The 16,635-nt window shown below is 41.0% G+C and overlaps 1 protein-coding gene across 1 annotated transcript in view; it reads right to left on the bottom strand.

Moving 5' to 3' along the window:
• The window catches only part of syne1a (spectrin repeat containing, nuclear envelope 1a), a 202,842-nt gene that overhangs the window by 131,189 nt on the left and 55,018 nt on the right, over nt 1-16,635 (bottom strand). The window contains 19 exon segments of the mRNA XM_053488825.1: nt 3,510-3,608; nt 3,693-3,920; nt 4,005-4,155; nt 5,335-5,495; nt 6,081-6,221; nt 6,837-6,929; nt 7,198-7,326; nt 7,678-7,836; nt 7,983-8,046; nt 8,131-8,339; nt 8,425-8,583; nt 9,449-9,583; nt 9,815-9,979; nt 11,290-11,448; nt 12,205-12,354; nt 12,490-12,633; nt 13,241-13,390; nt 15,252-15,416; nt 16,418-16,614. Coding sequence (XP_053344800.1) covers nt 3,510-3,608; nt 3,693-3,920; nt 4,005-4,155; nt 5,335-5,495; nt 6,081-6,221; nt 6,837-6,929; nt 7,198-7,326; nt 7,678-7,836; nt 7,983-8,046; nt 8,131-8,339; nt 8,425-8,583; nt 9,449-9,583; nt 9,815-9,979; nt 11,290-11,448; nt 12,205-12,354; nt 12,490-12,633; nt 13,241-13,390; nt 15,252-15,416; nt 16,418-16,614 — 2,858 coding nt within the window.

Below are 16,635 nucleotides of genomic sequence, written 5' to 3'. Positions count from 1 at the left end.
CTGTCAGATGAGTGCATTGGACAAATTAATGAGTGCTTTCACACTTTTAAATTAAAATGAAATCAGTGCTTTTGGTTTGTTTGTTCTTTTGTAGAGTTGGTTTTACACTTCATGTAATTAAAATAGAAAAACAAAATGCAGTATTAGTGCTTTTTATGTTATACATATAATACAGAAAATAATATAACAATAATAATAAAAAATGCAAATGATTCAGATTTTTTTTTTAATGAGTATTGACATTTAAATTGGTATAAGTTTATAGAAGCATATGACCTATAAAAGTTGCTGCTTAAGTTGGTTTTTTGGTAAAAGCCTAAAAAGCACAAAATCTGTAGTGTCCGTAACCATGTCTAATTCATGTTGCAATATCTTAACAGCTTTGCATTTTAGAATAATGTGATTTTTTAGGTTTATGTCTTTCCTTGTGAAATTAGTCAAGTTTTATCTGAATGACAGTTAAGATCATTATATTTTATTTTATAAATTTTAAAAAGTTACAGACACTAAAACATAAAAGGGCATGAAATTGTATTTAGTAAATGTTACATTTAATTTTAAATTTATCTGATAAACATATAAATGTGTAAGCATATTTACAAAAAACTAAGCATGAATCGGGAGATAAAAAGTGCTAAGTATTATGAAAAATTGTGTTACAGTATATGACACTATCTGAAAATTAATCTTTCCACCTAGGTGAGAGACTTTTTAGCAGCGATACCATGTTTTGAGAAAAAGTTTTAAAAAGTCAAGAGCATCAATCAGTCTGATCCTTTTTTGTATTACGAGTGTGTCATTTAAAGTACCCTTTAAACACTCAGAAAAATACAGAAGAAAATCTAAATCAGTTGTTTGACCTTATTACACTATGACCTTGACCCTGTCTGGATCAATTTCAAAAACTAATAGCTTCATCTGCTGGTTAAAATGATAATTACATGTAAATCCAGAACACATTCAGGCACACATGCTCAGGATATCTCTACAGCAGCGGCAGTTCTGCTTTGGCTCGGGTTTTACCCTGGAGCTCAGTTCAGCGGCTCACTTCTACCAAAAAAAAACAAACAGATTAATTCACTTCTTGCACACAAGTTGATTCAGAATTAAATACTGTTCTCCCTAGGTTGCAGTTAGAAAATTACACACCATCTGATGTTCTTGGACCTACTGTAAGTATGAGCTCATTGTTTTGACCAGCCCGAAGAACGGCGCTAACAAACCATGCTAAAAAGTGTCTCACCTACAGTATGGGTGAAAAGTGAATTTTTAGATAGAATCATATTACATCATTTTTTTTAAATAATACTTAATGCCTTTTATCTCCCGATCCATGCATTTTTCTTTTGTAAATATACATATACATTTATATTTTATCAGATAAAAAGAAACACATTTGCTAAATTCAGTTTCATGCCCTTTTATGTTTTAGTGTCCGGAACTTTTTTAAAATTTAAATCTGTTAACGATCTTAACTGTCATTCAGATGAAACTTGGCCGATTTATATTTCACATAAAAAGACATAAACCTGAAAAGGTGTATTATTCTAAAATACAAAACTGTTAAGATATTGCGACATGAATTTGACATGGTTACGGACACTACAGATTTTTTGCTTTTTAAAATTTCACCAATCTCTCATGCAAAACACCAGGTCGACCTGGAATTTTAATGGTATATGTGACATATCTTGACATATAAAGCATTAAATGGTCTCGCGCCGCAGTACCTGAGCGAACTGCTAGTGTCTTACAATCCGCCACGCCTACTTCGATCAAAGGATGCAGGCTGCTTGTCAGTACCGCGTATTATGAAAAATACACCTGGGGGCAGAGCTTTTTCTTACAAAGCCCCAAAATTATGGAACAGTCTTCCAAATAGTGTTCGGGACTCAGACACAGTCTCAGTGTTTAAGTCCAGGCTAAAAACCTATTTATTTAGCCAAGCATTTTTATAAATAGATTAGCCATAGGTAAAGGAGCAGATCTGGGGGACTCATGGACGTAGAGTATTATGGTGAACTGGTATGTTTGGATGCTGTCTTCCTCACTCTCATTAATCACTCAGGTTTGCTGACGGTGAGGTGATTGTTTGCTTTACATGTCAGGAAGCCCTCATGTCTGTGTTTCCTTCTGGCTCTCCCTTTTAGTTATGCTGTCATAGTTAGTCCTGCCGGAGTCTCTGCTTCCACGCTACAGTTAATATACATTCACATTATACATTGTGTGACTGTGACCATACCTAACTGCCATCTCTCCTCTTCTTCTCTTTCCCCCCCTCTTTCTCTTTCCTCTCTCCTCCTGTCCCCCCCTTTCACTCTTTCTCTCTCTCTCTGTCGAGCTACACATGTCGTTCCTGAGCTGCCAGTGATCCAGACTCCCTCTGCCCTCCGGACCTGTCTGACCCATCCTGGTGCTCCGCTTCTGGCTGAAGATCTCGTCACATGGATGCCCCGTGTGTCTCTCTGGGATGCGTCTGGTGTCTGGGAATGATTCTCTCTACCTAAGAAATGGTTCTGGCCTTGACTGGTGTTGGCAACTGTTTCTCTGGGGCCTTGACAGTTCGATAGTTCATGACTGGAACTTCTTACAAGTCTACCTGGGTCTTCAATAACTATCTGGACTCCATATTAACATCAATTAACATCACCTGTTATAGCTGAACTGCCTCCCACCCTACACACTGTATAAATGCAGATCATTTACTGCTTTCTGTTTCACCCAGATGAGGATGGGTTCCCTGTTGAGTCTGGTTCCTCTCAAGGTTTCTTCCTATTACCATCTCAGGGAGTTTTTCCTTGCCACTGTCGCCCTCGGCTTGCTCACCAGGGACAAACTGACCATTTTGATTCATACAAATTCACATTTCATACAAACTTAAATAATTCTTTTGACGGGGTAAAGCTGCTTTGCGGCAATGAAAATTGCTAAAAGCGCTATACAAATAAAATTGAATTGAATGTGTGTTAACAATTTGAGCAGACTACAAAAAGCAGTTTAAACTGAATAAACTATCAGTGTTTATGTTTTCTGGCCACATACAGTAATATAAGGTGTTTGTCTAATTTGGAGCATTTAAACAAAACCACTGTTGTTGGGGGAGAAAAAGATAATTTTGCATGTAATTCTTTGATTTAAGCAACATTTAAGGTCATATGCTTCTAGAGGCTTACGCCAATTTTAGTATCATTACTCATTTTAAATGATTATAGTTTGAAGCGAGACAGTATAACGCTGAAAAATATCTATTTTTGGGGCTCATATAAAATCATCTCTCTAAGACGGCTGAAGTTAGGAACTTAACATTTTTAGGAAAGCAAGATTCGTCCTTTTAAAGTTGCATAAACTTCAGAAGCCGTTTTTTTTTCCTGTATTATATGTATAACAAAAAAAAACAGAATTAAAAATCAGCAAATGTTTTGGCCGATCAGCTGAAACTCTTCTTATACAAAAGCACCATTTTATAGTGACCTTTCTCATTTCTATCTCTCTAAGCCAAAGACACGTACCATATGCTCGTGGAGAGCTTGGTACGTCCCCGATGTTGATGTGCAGCCCGTAACCGGTTTATCCAACTTCTCTGCTAGATCTTTAAGCACATGTTTAACCTTAAAGATGCAAAAACAGACAGAAGTTCAAATAAACAATACATAGCACATAAATACACGGAGCAGCGTCTCTAACACTCGAACCTCATCCATGTCCTCGGTTAACTTCACTTTATGCGAGAAGCTGATCTGAAGCTCCGCCCATCGTCGCTTCACGCTGTTTGTAAGCTCCTCCCACGACCTGCTGGTCTGTAATAAGCGAGCTTTAACGTGCTCCGCCTTTCCAGGAGTCATGAAACGAGTCAGAGCTCGGGACTCCGCCTCTAACTGACTCAGGGCGTCCTTCCTTTCCTCCAAACCTGCCTCCATCACCTAGGAAACCACGCAAGTCCATGAGAACGACAGCGAACATTTTAAACTCTAAAAAAGTCGTGGGATTATTTTATTTTTTTTTACCTCCACGGTGTGAATCTGTCGTTCCAAGACAGCAGTGTTGCCGTCTACAGCCTCCAGCTCCTTCTCTCTCTCACACACCCAGGAGGAGAGCGCTTCTGAGTCACAGCTGAAATGCTGCCATCGTGCCTGAATCTCACCGAGCACTGATATCCTGCGTGAAGTGAGAAAAAAACAACACACATGTCACACAGTCAGAGGTCTTAACGGGCTATAAATAATTTGCACATTGTTTTTCCTCCCCTGTCTCAACCCTAACCCAGACAAGGACACGTCTGAACTAAAGCTACCACACACTTACATATGGCTGTAATGAACACTTTATATATGGATGATAGCTTTATATCATCATTACGGCCAATTCCTAAAAAGTGCTTTTTTTGTGTAGCGCTGCTGTAGCGGACTGATAAAAGCTAAATGCAGAGCACGAGTTACATTCCAGAGATCACACAGCTACAGAACAATGGCTTTGCTCTTTACTTCGGAATGTAATCAACTGTAATCAATGTTGCTTTCGATGTCCTTTCATCTGAATAGTTCTAACTTTCAAAAACAACTGAACACCAACGCTGTCCCAATGTCTGCAACGTTGGCAAATTAACGTCACCACAACGTTTTGACAACCAACAAGTCACAGATGACACTAATACAAAAAAATAAAGCTGCAGTATACTGAGAGAGAGCTTATGGAATCTTCAAAAAAAAGTTTAAGAAATAACATTTCCAAATTTTCTTAAAAATTTATAATTTTTGTAATATTCTATTAATACTATGACATAAGAACTTAAGAAACAAGTCTTAAAGTTACAAAAAAAGGAGTGACATTGCAAAAATAGTATATTTTGTAAAGTCCAAGAAAAAAATGCTAATTCTTTAAAAATAGAAAATATAAAGATAGAATATAATAGAAAAATTAAAATATTTTGAGAATAAATTCTTAAAATAAATTGTATTTTAACTGTAATAAAAAATCTATCACTTTTCAAAACATTACTTGCTTTTTTTAATTGTTTATTTTTTATTATCTTATTATAAAATTTATTTTAAAATTTCTTACATTTCATAAAAATAATTGTAAGAAACAATATTTACAAAAAATAATAATAATTTAATTATTAAAATAATAAATAATAAATAAAATAAATAGTTTAATAATAAATAAATAAGTAAATAATAATAACAAAATAAACTTAATTTGTTTATTTATTTAATTATTTTTAATACAAAGTTAATTCTGCTTCAGTGACCTATAGACTGATCCATTTTATAAAAAAAAAAAAAAATTTTTTTTTTCCTAAAGTCACAGAATGTTTGGGACCTCTCTTGGTCTTACATTTTGCCGAGGCCGTCCCGCGTGTCCCGCACTCTCCTCTGCGCGGCTCTGGCCTGATCACGCAGCAGGGCATCATTCTCCGAGCCCAAACGAATCTCAGACGCCTTTTTAATCAGAGAGTCAGTCTTCTCGATAAACACGCCAGCCTGTGAATGAAGCTCCTACACACACACATATTTACAATAGATTATATAAGAATAATGCTATGAAGGCTGAATCCCAAATCCCTCTATAGCCCGTGATCAAGGGCACTACTTGCTGTGTGGCAGTAGAAGTGATTGCGCTCACTCTCGTGTGATATTGCTTAATTATCAGGAGAACTCAGGAGAATTTATGCTTTAATAAAAGAGATGTAGGTGAAATAAGAGGACGGTACTGAGAATGGACAGATCATGTGTTCTAAACACACAGGAATAAAAGGAGCACTGGTTTAATGGCTCAGGGTCACGGTGCATTAGGTGAAATTAAATACACAATTTGCTAATTACTTCACACAACTGACTCAATCTGTTTAAAAATATCACAAAAGGGAAGAAATAAAAGTCTCTAGAGACTTAAAAATAACCCAGAAATAACCCAGGTCAGATATCTCTAAAACAATGACATCAGCTCCAGAATTTTAAACGTAAAGTGGGCGTGGCCTGTTTTTCCGTTTAAGTAAAGAACAGGCCACACCTACTTCGCGTCTAAATTCGTAATATAGCTGATGTCATTGTGTTATGGAAATCGGAGCTAAGCAGGCCTACCCGAGCTTGGTCGCGCTGATGCCTGAGGTTTTCCAGGCTGCTGAATATAAACTCTCGCTGCAGGACAGGAGTCACACCGCACACGAACTGCCACACAGCCTCTCGGTCCAGCTCAAACTCCTGCCACGCTCTCACGGTGGCCTAAACCCCACACACACACACAAACATCCCACAACTATATCAGTTAAAAATAAAATGCACATTATAAATGATAGAATTGTAACACTGGATCATTATCCATAACAGCAGGTTTATAATAATATAATCATTATTATATATATATGTATATGTAAGGAGTCTCCAGTGTCAGCGATTTGTTATTGGGAACATCACTGAGGAAATTTAAGAGGCATCAAGCAAAGAAAACTAAAGGGAAGGACATGAAGCGATGCTCCCATCATGCATAGTGTCCACTGTACAAGCCTCTGGAGGCGGGGTTATGATCTGGGGTTGATCAGTTACTCAGCAACGTTATGGGGCAATAAAATGACGTCACCTGACCACCTGAATGTACTGAATCACCAGGTTATCACATCTATAGAGGTTTTTTTTACTTTATTCCCTGATGGGACGGCCAATATTCCAGAGTGTAAAAAGTGGTTCAAGACATTTTAGGATTATAGGAAACATCTGCAATAACTCTGCTCCATAAAACCAGGCTGTCGTTGATTACTTTCCTCGAACAGCACAGCACCGGGTGTTCCCCTTCCTACTGTATGAGGAGCGCTCCGATTTCCCTGGACTCCCGTACTGTACCTGTAGATATCTCTCTTGTGCTGCCGAGCTGCAGTCGTCTCTGCTCTCCTCGCCCAGACACCCTCTCCTCTTCTGCTGCGACTTCAGCTTCTGCTGTTTAAATATGAAGCGCGTTAAAATAAAGCAGACGCGTTCATTTATTATTTAGATCCGTTTCTGATTATAGGTTAATTCATGCGTAGATGTTTTATTTATACGAGACTTTTTTTTTCTCTGTTCATAGAGTTCGCTCATGCTTCGCCCTGTTCATTATTTATATTAGTTTTGATGGACGGTTTTTGGAAAAAGGGTTTCAGGTTATGAATTTTGAAGAAAGAAAGAAAGAAAGAAAGAAAGAAAAAAAAAGTAGGCTTGGGGTCACCTGGTGAATAAGAAGCAGCTGCCTGGCCTCGGTTGCGCTCGCCGCATTCAGGATTCGGCTGTGTTCCTGCGTCTGAAGCGCGTCCTCCTCCTCCTCTCCTCTCTCGCTGTTTCCATCTAGAGACATCGCCTTAGCGCACGGACAGAGAGAGGGAGAGAGAGAGGGAGGGAGAGAGAGGGGAGGGAGGAAAGAGAAAAGAAAGAGCGCTCATACACACACCTGTTCAAATAACCATGTGCTGCAGAATAACCCTGTTGCTGATATTTCTGTCCTTCCTTGTGTATACGTACTCTACGTTTTCTGTGAAGCAAAACAATTAGGCACCAGACAATAAAAAAGGGGGCGGGGTTAAGATTAATTATCAATTATCCTGCTGTGATATCCAATCAGATCCTCTCATCCAGCTTCAAAGTGACTTGGAATGCTTTCTCTTTTAATCTTTTTTTTTCTTTTGTTTATATTGTTGAGAGACGCTCTCACTTCATCCTGAGAGGACAGCAGGGTGCCGAGGGTGCGCGCGAGCTCGTCCAGCTCCGTTCTGCGCGTCACAGCTTCAGCCTCGCTGCTCAGGTCCTCCAGCACCTCCAGACGAGCCACGAGCCAGGACAGGACGTCCTCCTGAGCCGTCTGCACCTCACTCTGTGTTCACACACCGCGCACACACATACACACATACAGTTTGAGAAACTGCAAAGTGAGTAAACTCAATCAGTGAGTACACACGTGGATGCGGAGGATGCTGTTACCATGGAAACGCTGAGGTCCCCGTACGAGCTTGAGCTCACCTGCACGGCGAGGTTCTCTCCGTCTCCGTGCTGGGAAGCGATCCAGTCTGAGAGCTCGCTGAACCTGAAACAGACACACACCGGATCTCAGGAGCTGTATCTCTCTCCACGCGCAAGAGATAAACCTGATTTATATTCCAGTCCTCACCTGCGGTGCCACTCGCGCCACTTGTCTGGATGCTCCTGAAGTCTCACATGGGCGCTTTCCACTTGACCTTTAACCGCTGAGACATCGTCTCTGGTCTCGAGTAGCGCTTTTTGCACCGGGTCGTTTTCTGGAAGTTTCTGGCAAAACTGTTCCATCGTCCTCATCCTCTTCTCGCACGCAGACACAGGGTTCTTGTTCCTGAAAAAAGCCTGAGTGTGCACGCACACGGACATGACCCCTCAAGACTCTCTCATTTATGTCTCCTTATTAACATTTTGTCTCATCTGTTTTTACCCTGTGTTCTCGGAGCACTCGCTCGCTGCCGGCTGTTGCGAGCGCCTTCTCCTCCCTCTGCAGCTCCGCCCTGCACTCCTGCAGTGATGTCATCACTAAGCGCCGCTCCGCCTCCACTCTCAGCCTCAGCAGGTGAGACGGAGCCTCGGCCTGGATGTCCTGGTCGACGCAATACAGACAAGAACTTTCTAGTAACCCTTATTACATCTCTTCATTCTGATTGGTTGGAATTTGACAGCTTTTGACGAATGTTCTCGTTCTGGTACATCATCGTTTCTATAGTAAGAGCTCATTTAAATAGTTTTGCCAGGGGCATATAATGGTACCTCAGCCTGCGAACGTCCTGCCTTGTGTATTTTCGCAAAGCATTTTCAGCATACGAGCGACTGAGCCAATAAAAACTTGTTTGCATCAGTGGAAAGCCAAGCGAAGCGAGTTTATCCTTTCCTTTTTTTTTATATTTCGTACTGTACAACATTTAGTGAAGACATCAATGGAGACACCATGGAGACCAAGAATATTATTAAGGACGGTAGCAAGAAGGGAGATGCTTTCAGTTTGGTTTTTAAAGCAGCCGGTGCCGAGAGGAATAATAAATTAAGCTTCAATGAGGTTTAATGTCTATTTATTTCATATTTTACCAAATTTGAAATTCTTTTCTAAATGCTTTGATTGTTTTTATATGCAAAAATATGATTATAATGTTGGAAATTGGTAATATTGGTAATATTTTTGGTCGACTGGAACGGATTATCTGTATTTACATTATTTCCTATGGGACAATGCGTTTCACAATACAACATTTCACCTTAAGAACTCGCCTCCTGAATGGATTAAACTCGTATGCCGAGGTACCGCTTTAGCCTGCGTTCGCTGTAAATCACAGCCAAAATTAACCAATCGTGTGATGTCATGTATGTGAAAAAGGGCGGATAGCGTTTTTTACATTTTATTTTAGGTTACGTAGTTTAAAAAAAAAACGTACTGAGAGAAGAAATCTGCGAGTCTGAGCATCCTGACTGACCTTCCACTGTTTGTGCAGCCGCCTGACCGACTCCTGCAGACCCTGCTGTTCCTCCTCGGGTAAGATATCGGTGAGGTCATCACACGCCTTCAGGTACGCGTTCAACACTCGCTGGTCCAGTCGGCTGAAAAAGTCCTAACCACAGAACCACATGTTCATATTTCCACACTAGGTGAAAATGTATCATATTTAAAACTGGAGCGCGCGCTGTACCGTACCGTACGTCTATCTGTCTCCTCCTAAAGGTCTCACTGACAGTTACGGCACGCACGGGAATATTATCCAGGCATTTGCATATTATAAATAAAGATGAAAAATAAGGAAGAAGTGGGCCAGCTCTGGGCTGGTGAGGATGGTGTGACCTACGCTGTGTTTGCTGAAGAGCTCAGCGGGGTCTCCTCTCTCCGTCAGACACGCCTGGCCCACCCTCAGCGTCTTCTCCAGCTCGGCGCGCGTCTCCTCGAAGCGGCGTGTCAGGTTACCGTTAGCCTCGGCGACCCTCCTCCACTCCAACGCCTCCTGCATCAGGGCCTGTCACCAAACACACGTCTCTGTGTCTTTACCTCCGCAATAATTAGTTTAAAGCTCGGGGAAAGGTTTTGAACTGGAAAAAAATCTGATCAGCAAATTAATAGTACAGGTATATTATTTAATGAAATAAAAAAAATTGTCTATCAATCACTAAGTCATCATATTATATTATATTAAAATCCTTAAACATTAAAAAAATGTAATTAGGCCACTGGTTATATTATATATAAGCGATATTGACATCACTAAAGTGATGCAGCTGGGGTTGAGGAAGAGTCCGGGCCAGACTTCACACATCATCCTTACATTTATACCTCCTGATTTTTCCACTTCTTGCTAGCACAGTCAAACCCCGGCATACGAGTTTCATCTGTTCAGGAGGCGAGTTCTTAAGGTAGTAACTTCATACTGCAAAATGCATTTTCCCATGGGAAATAATGTAAATGCAGATAATCCGTTCCAGCCACCCAAATATATTACAAATATTACCAATTTGCAACACAAAAATCCTATTTTTTGCATATAAAAACTATCGGAATATTTTAAAAAGACACGCAAATAAAGTAAAATTCTATTCTATACATTTAATAAAGCTGTAAAGTGGGACATGTATGTACACCGAAGATATTTACATTGCGAAAAAAAATATTTGTGGGGACGTAAGATGAGTAATAGAACACATCAAGATGTTTTTTGGAATTTTTTGTCTGTTTGTTTGTGCACGCATCACGTAAAAACTATTGAACTCATTTTAATGAGGTTTTCACAGGTGCATTTGGTCGAGCTTTAGGTAACATATAGGCTTTGTTTTACTGGCCCATGGGAAGAGAAGATACGCTAATTGAATTTTTTTTAAACGCCCTTACTGTACATCATTAAAAAATCGACCTTGAAAAAAATAATTAGTTCAACTCAAAATTCAACAGATGGCGCTGTATGCGGGAACACCTAGTATGAAATAAATAGACATTAAACCTCACTTAACCTTCATTTATGATTCCCGTTTGGTACCGGCTGCTTTAAAAACCAAACAACCATGCTGTTCAACCTTTGTTGAATTTATATCACTTAAACATTTTGCTGCTCGGCCTTCTTTGCATTGCTACGTGTGTATTTCCTTTCTGCTCACATCACTTAACATAAACTCGATACCTTCAAACCTGGAAATGGTATGACAGCAAAATCAAACAGCATGCTATCGTAAAACATTATCGCGATGGGTTTGGCTAAGTTCGTCTGCTCGTGTTCTCAATGGCACGGGATCAGAGGATGCGCGTATCGGTGACGGATTAAAGGAGCCGTAAGCTGACCTGGGCCGTGGTCTGAAGCTCGGTGACTCTGTTCTGCAGGAGCGACGCGTCAAAATTGTAGAGAGTCTTGGTGCAGCAGAGCGCCCTCTGCAGGGCCAGGTAACTGCGCTCCACCGCGCACACGCACCGCTTACAGCTCTGCTGCTGCGACAGCAACTCCTGTATCGTGCAAACACACAAAGACACAAAGACACGACACACATAACATAAGACGCGCTATTAAAGCACTTTAATTGGAAAGGTACTCATGGACTCGGTTCGCTTGCGATGCAAAAACACACCGGGAATAATAAGACAACCATTAAGAAGAATCCTCACTTCTGATTGGCCAGATGGTGTGCGTGTTAAATTACTACATAAAAACAAAACAAAAAAAAAGTCGTTTGAAGTGTTCCCATTAGAGCAAGTGTAAATAACTATTTAGACTTCAGTCGCGTTGTATCATTATCGTAACCGCGCAGTTAAAATGATGCTACAAAAACAAACTGAAGAACTGATTGTGTGTGTGTCTCTCTCTCTCTCTCTCTCTTACTCGCTTTCTCTCTCTTTCTCTGTCTCTCTCTCTCACACACACACACACACACACACATCTGCTTCACTATCAAATTTCATACTTCATGGAAATTTAATTCTCATTAGCAGTCTGCTAGCCAGAGCTCCCGTGATGAGGAAAAGAAGAAGAGGAGGGGAGGGCTGGAAGGTGAAGTCAAAAACAGACCATGACCGGGTGTGCTGTTATACGGTGACGACGACGCTGATGCCAGCTGCGCTACTGTTACATCTGCTGTGGTTAAAAAAAATTAATAAAATCAAATGAAGCTTATTTTCTTATCCTTTACTTTACTAGGTCAGTTATTTGACACGTCCACCGTGAGTCTTTCCAGCACCGGCGGCGCGTTTATCGCGTCTCCTCACCTGGTTTTTGTGCTGGTCGTGCTGCTGGGCGATAATGTGCCCTGCGTGATCAGCTATCTGATAGAAGGATGAGATCTGGCCCTCCAGCTCTTCTAACACGGGAAGCACGGTGTGACACTCTCTCAGCACCAGCGGACATTTCTCCTTCATCTGAAACACCGAGCACATACATACACACACAAATATACATACACACATCACGCAAACGGAAGATCTGTTGTAAGAGAAGTGATCCGACCGGGTATTTGTCTGGTCTGAATGTTAAGATGCAGAATGAACTCGTACCTTGTACAGCTGTCCTTTGATGGCGGCCATCGTAGCGAGGACTTGCTTTCCTTCCCCGCTGCTGGAGTCTCTGGTCCAGAGCTGAGCCGTGCGGGCCGCTGTTTTATATCTCACCTCCATCGCCGGAAGCCTGTGCTTGATCTCCTTCATGAAGAAACAAAAAGGAAGTCCTGGGTCACGGCTGTCGAAAGTTACATGAGATGAGATTCTGTCCCTTTTCCCATTCCCAAAGTTTTGGTCATTTTCCTCCCTAATGTGACCTCATAAAAGAAGAGCTCCCTCCCCCGACATGTTGCTCAGCTCTGCAGTCCTCTGAAAGGGCGTGGCTCAGCAGCAGCTCACCGTACTTACATAAGACACTGAAACACTGCGTGTGGAAAAGGAGTGAAAAATGTATCATCTGCGTTACCTCCTTTCACCCGTGATAACTCGTTAAAGAGATAGTACCATATGAAACCTTTACATTTACTTCTTCTATTGGAATATAATTTGCTGCTTTGTTTTGAGTAATGTGCTTACAATTAAACAGATTTAAATACATTTTTACGTTTGTGACGCGACAAAATGTTGAAAAGTTTAAGGGGTGTGTATACTTTTGCATGGAACTGTATATTCTCAGATCGGAATTTGCGCTGAATAGTAATATTAATGAAAAATAAATAATATTAATAAAAACACATGATCAATCAAACCTTTATTTAAGTCTAACATCCAGTCATACTGTTTAAATCCATTAGGCTTCTTCTCTCACCTGAACGTTTCTCATGAACATTCGGACGTCTGGTAGAGACACCTGGACAGGCGAGGTGAGTTTGGATATAGAAGTTTCTAAAAAGTCTCTCAGAGCCTTGACGGCGTCCTGCAGCTCGGTCTCGCTGTGAGTCTCGTGAACGCGAGCGTACTGCGGAGACACAAAGCGTTTACCTTCAGTGACGAGTGACTCGGAGATCAGCTTTTGATCAATGCTTAGAATAATGCTTCACAATAAGAAAGAATTCACAAATTCGATTTGCATAAATATTGCCCCCTCCACCCCCCCAAAAAAATCCTGAACAGTTGACATAAGTGACAAATGTTTCTGTGAAAACCCATTTTATGTTCAAAACAAAAGCTTGTTTTTTTACAGACAGGTTCACCATCCATAGATCAATAGGAACCTCATGTAGGAACCTCTGTAGTCCAACCAGACACCCTGGAGGCCAGTAGAGGTGACCATTGTATTTATTCCCATTTTGTTTGACCATGGTAGAACACCAATTAGCCTAACCAGCATGCCTTTGGACTATGGGAGGAAACCCACCAAGCATGAGGAGAACATGCAAACTCCATGCACGCAGACCCAACGCGGGAATCAAACCCAGGACCTGCAGGTGCAGGACGACAGTGCTAACCACTACATTCACATATGCTGTATATCTGATAAACACTGATATACTGCCGAAAAAAAGTCACCATTTGGATTGAGCTAAGCTGATAGTTAAAATAAATTATTAAAGATTAATATGCTGGCAACACATTATTTAACCCTAACAGTGCAGAGCTTCTCATTACGTAATCAACCACATCAGAAGACACATCCTGTGCTCATGGCAACGATGTTACTCTGTTTCAAATTATCGGTCTGTATCAAGCAAAGAAAAACAACTAAGAAGATATTCAAACGGGGTAAAACGCATTATTAAAACACGTAAAGATAGAGGTGAACCATCATCTTCGAGGAAGAAATGTGGGTGGAAAACATCCTCAATGAGCATGATGGGAGATCACTCACAGTATACGCGGCTACCTTTAGTAGTGAAAGTAAGAGCATCGCCATACACACACACACTGTGGAGGTAACTCAAGGGATCGGGACTAAACAGCTGTGTAGCCTTAAAAAAAAACACTCAAATGACGACCTGAATGTATATGTATATGTGATTGCACTTTACTGCAAGACTATGATGTCAGGATTCATTGTGGTCAAATTGTAAAAGCAAAGAGCGGTTCAGGGAGCATGAGACATCATTTTCACACACGGATTGGCCAACACAGAGTAAATGTAGTGACACTTCATACAGTATGTATTGTAATGTTTGTTTTTTTTGAAGGTTATAATAGTTTTAGTCATTTCAACTAAATTTTGTTTCACTCACTCATCGTCATTACTGCTTATTCCTGTATTCTGGAGCCTATCCCAGGAGACTTAGGGCACAAGGCGGGGTACACCCTGGACGGGGTGCCAATCCTGCATGTCTTTGGACTGTGGGAGGAAACCGGAGTACCCGGAGGAAACCCACCAAGCGCGGGGAGAACATGCAAACTCTATGCACATAGAGACGGGAATCGAGCCTGGCCGGGAATCGGACCCGGACGGTGCAAGGCGACAGTGCTAATCACTACACCACCATGCCGCCTAAAGTTTGTTTATTCTTCTATAATATTCTAAAGACTTTTTATACCTACCTGTTAATTAGTTCCTTAGAAATATAATTTAAATGCTTTCATTTCATCATAATAATGATTTAGATGCGTGCTTCTTACTGCACGGACGTTTCATTGACTCATGATCCCGACCCGGTGATCTCCTACGGAGAATACACACACGAGTGCATTCCCATTCACACTTATTCACACTCGTTTACACTTACAGTACGTGGAAGCCACCGATCCAGCCTAGCACTTATATATAGTGTTTCTGTATTTTGGAGGTAGAGGAGGAAACCTGCAGAACCCAGAGAAGTCAGAGCTCTGGACCGAGCCTGACGCGGACCGATTTTCACCTGCTTGGCTCTACTGAATAAATCTCTCCATCTCCCGTTGAGGAGCAGCAGCTGGTGCTTCAGGTCACGAGCCACCGCTTCATCACACGTCTCTATGAGGAAATTTCCTGCAGCGTTCATGCCGGCGTGAGTCTCCATCCAGTGTGGAAGAGTCCTGAAGAACTCCTAGGGATGTGTGAGAGAGAGAGAGACGAGTGTGATGGGAATTGTTTTGACCTGATTTCAGCAAAGCAGCGAGACTGGGAATATACTCACAGACAGACAAATTACAGTTCCCGTGTGAGGAGGGTGAGACGTGTCTGTGTAACCTACTATATGTACACTGTACACTTTGTTCATTTTCCCACTGAATAGAAATGATAATTCAACATTATACGTGAAATCCATGAAAAATTGCAATGGCGTGTAATTAAATAAATTAAATGGTGAATAGTCGTGTCTTAGATTTGTTAAAATCTGTATGTTAAAGCTTCGTAGATAGCATCAATTCATTTCCTAACACGATCAACATTTCTACTCTTACTGCTGTGAGAAAATGTTGAATTCTGGATTCTCGTTGATCAGGAGATGGGCTCGCACCCATACGTCCCGTTTCCATGGTAACAACTTGCACACGGACTTGAGTGGCCGACAAAAAGTGGCAGTAGAGCTGTAACTTTAACTTTTTTCACCTTAATTATAGAAAAGTTTATCTGCTTTATGCTTTGTGAATAGCTGCTTTTTAAAGCCATTTGTTTATGAAACTATATTAAAAAATTAAAAATCACTACCATCTGTCATTCTGTGTTACAAGACAATTAAAATACATACAAACAAGCAGCTACTAGGAAAAAAAAAAAAATAATAATAATAAAAATGGGAGTGCCTTTCTGATTCACGTCTGAAACCCCAGCCTCCCAGGAACTCCTTTAATGTTCACTCAATCATGTGTAAATGTCTTGGAGCGAGTCTCAGGACTGTACGTGGGGATATAGGTTAATATACTGAGCCACCACAAGTCCACAAGTTTAATCACAAATCCCAGTTTGACTTGAATGCCCCTTTAACTTAAAAAGAATAATAAAATTCTGGGTTATGAGTGTGCAATTAAATTCCACGCAGATGAAGTCGCGGCCACGTCTAGTAAACGCTATATTCTCACCCACAGCGTTGTTACTGTAACTCACTCGTTTAGTGTTCTCCGGCTGCCTGAGCGCAGCTTCAGCGTCCTCCAGCCAGGCCTGCAGAGACGCCACGCAGCCGATGTACTTCTCCCAGTTCCCCTGCACCTCCTCCAGCATGGACCTGACGCTGCGCACCTCCACCGCCAGACTCCTCCACTGATCGGCCACGTCTCTCAGGAAGCGCTTCACTCTCTTCTCAACTAAGTAAATGAAACAAAGGT

The sequence above is a fragment of the Clarias gariepinus genome, chromosome 27 (genome assembly GCF_024256425.1).
Source record: "Clarias gariepinus isolate MV-2021 ecotype Netherlands chromosome 27, CGAR_prim_01v2, whole genome shotgun sequence".
NCBI lineage: Eukaryota > Metazoa > Chordata > Actinopteri > Siluriformes > Clariidae > Clarias > Clarias gariepinus.
This window is presented reverse-complemented; position numbering and strand designations above follow the sequence as displayed.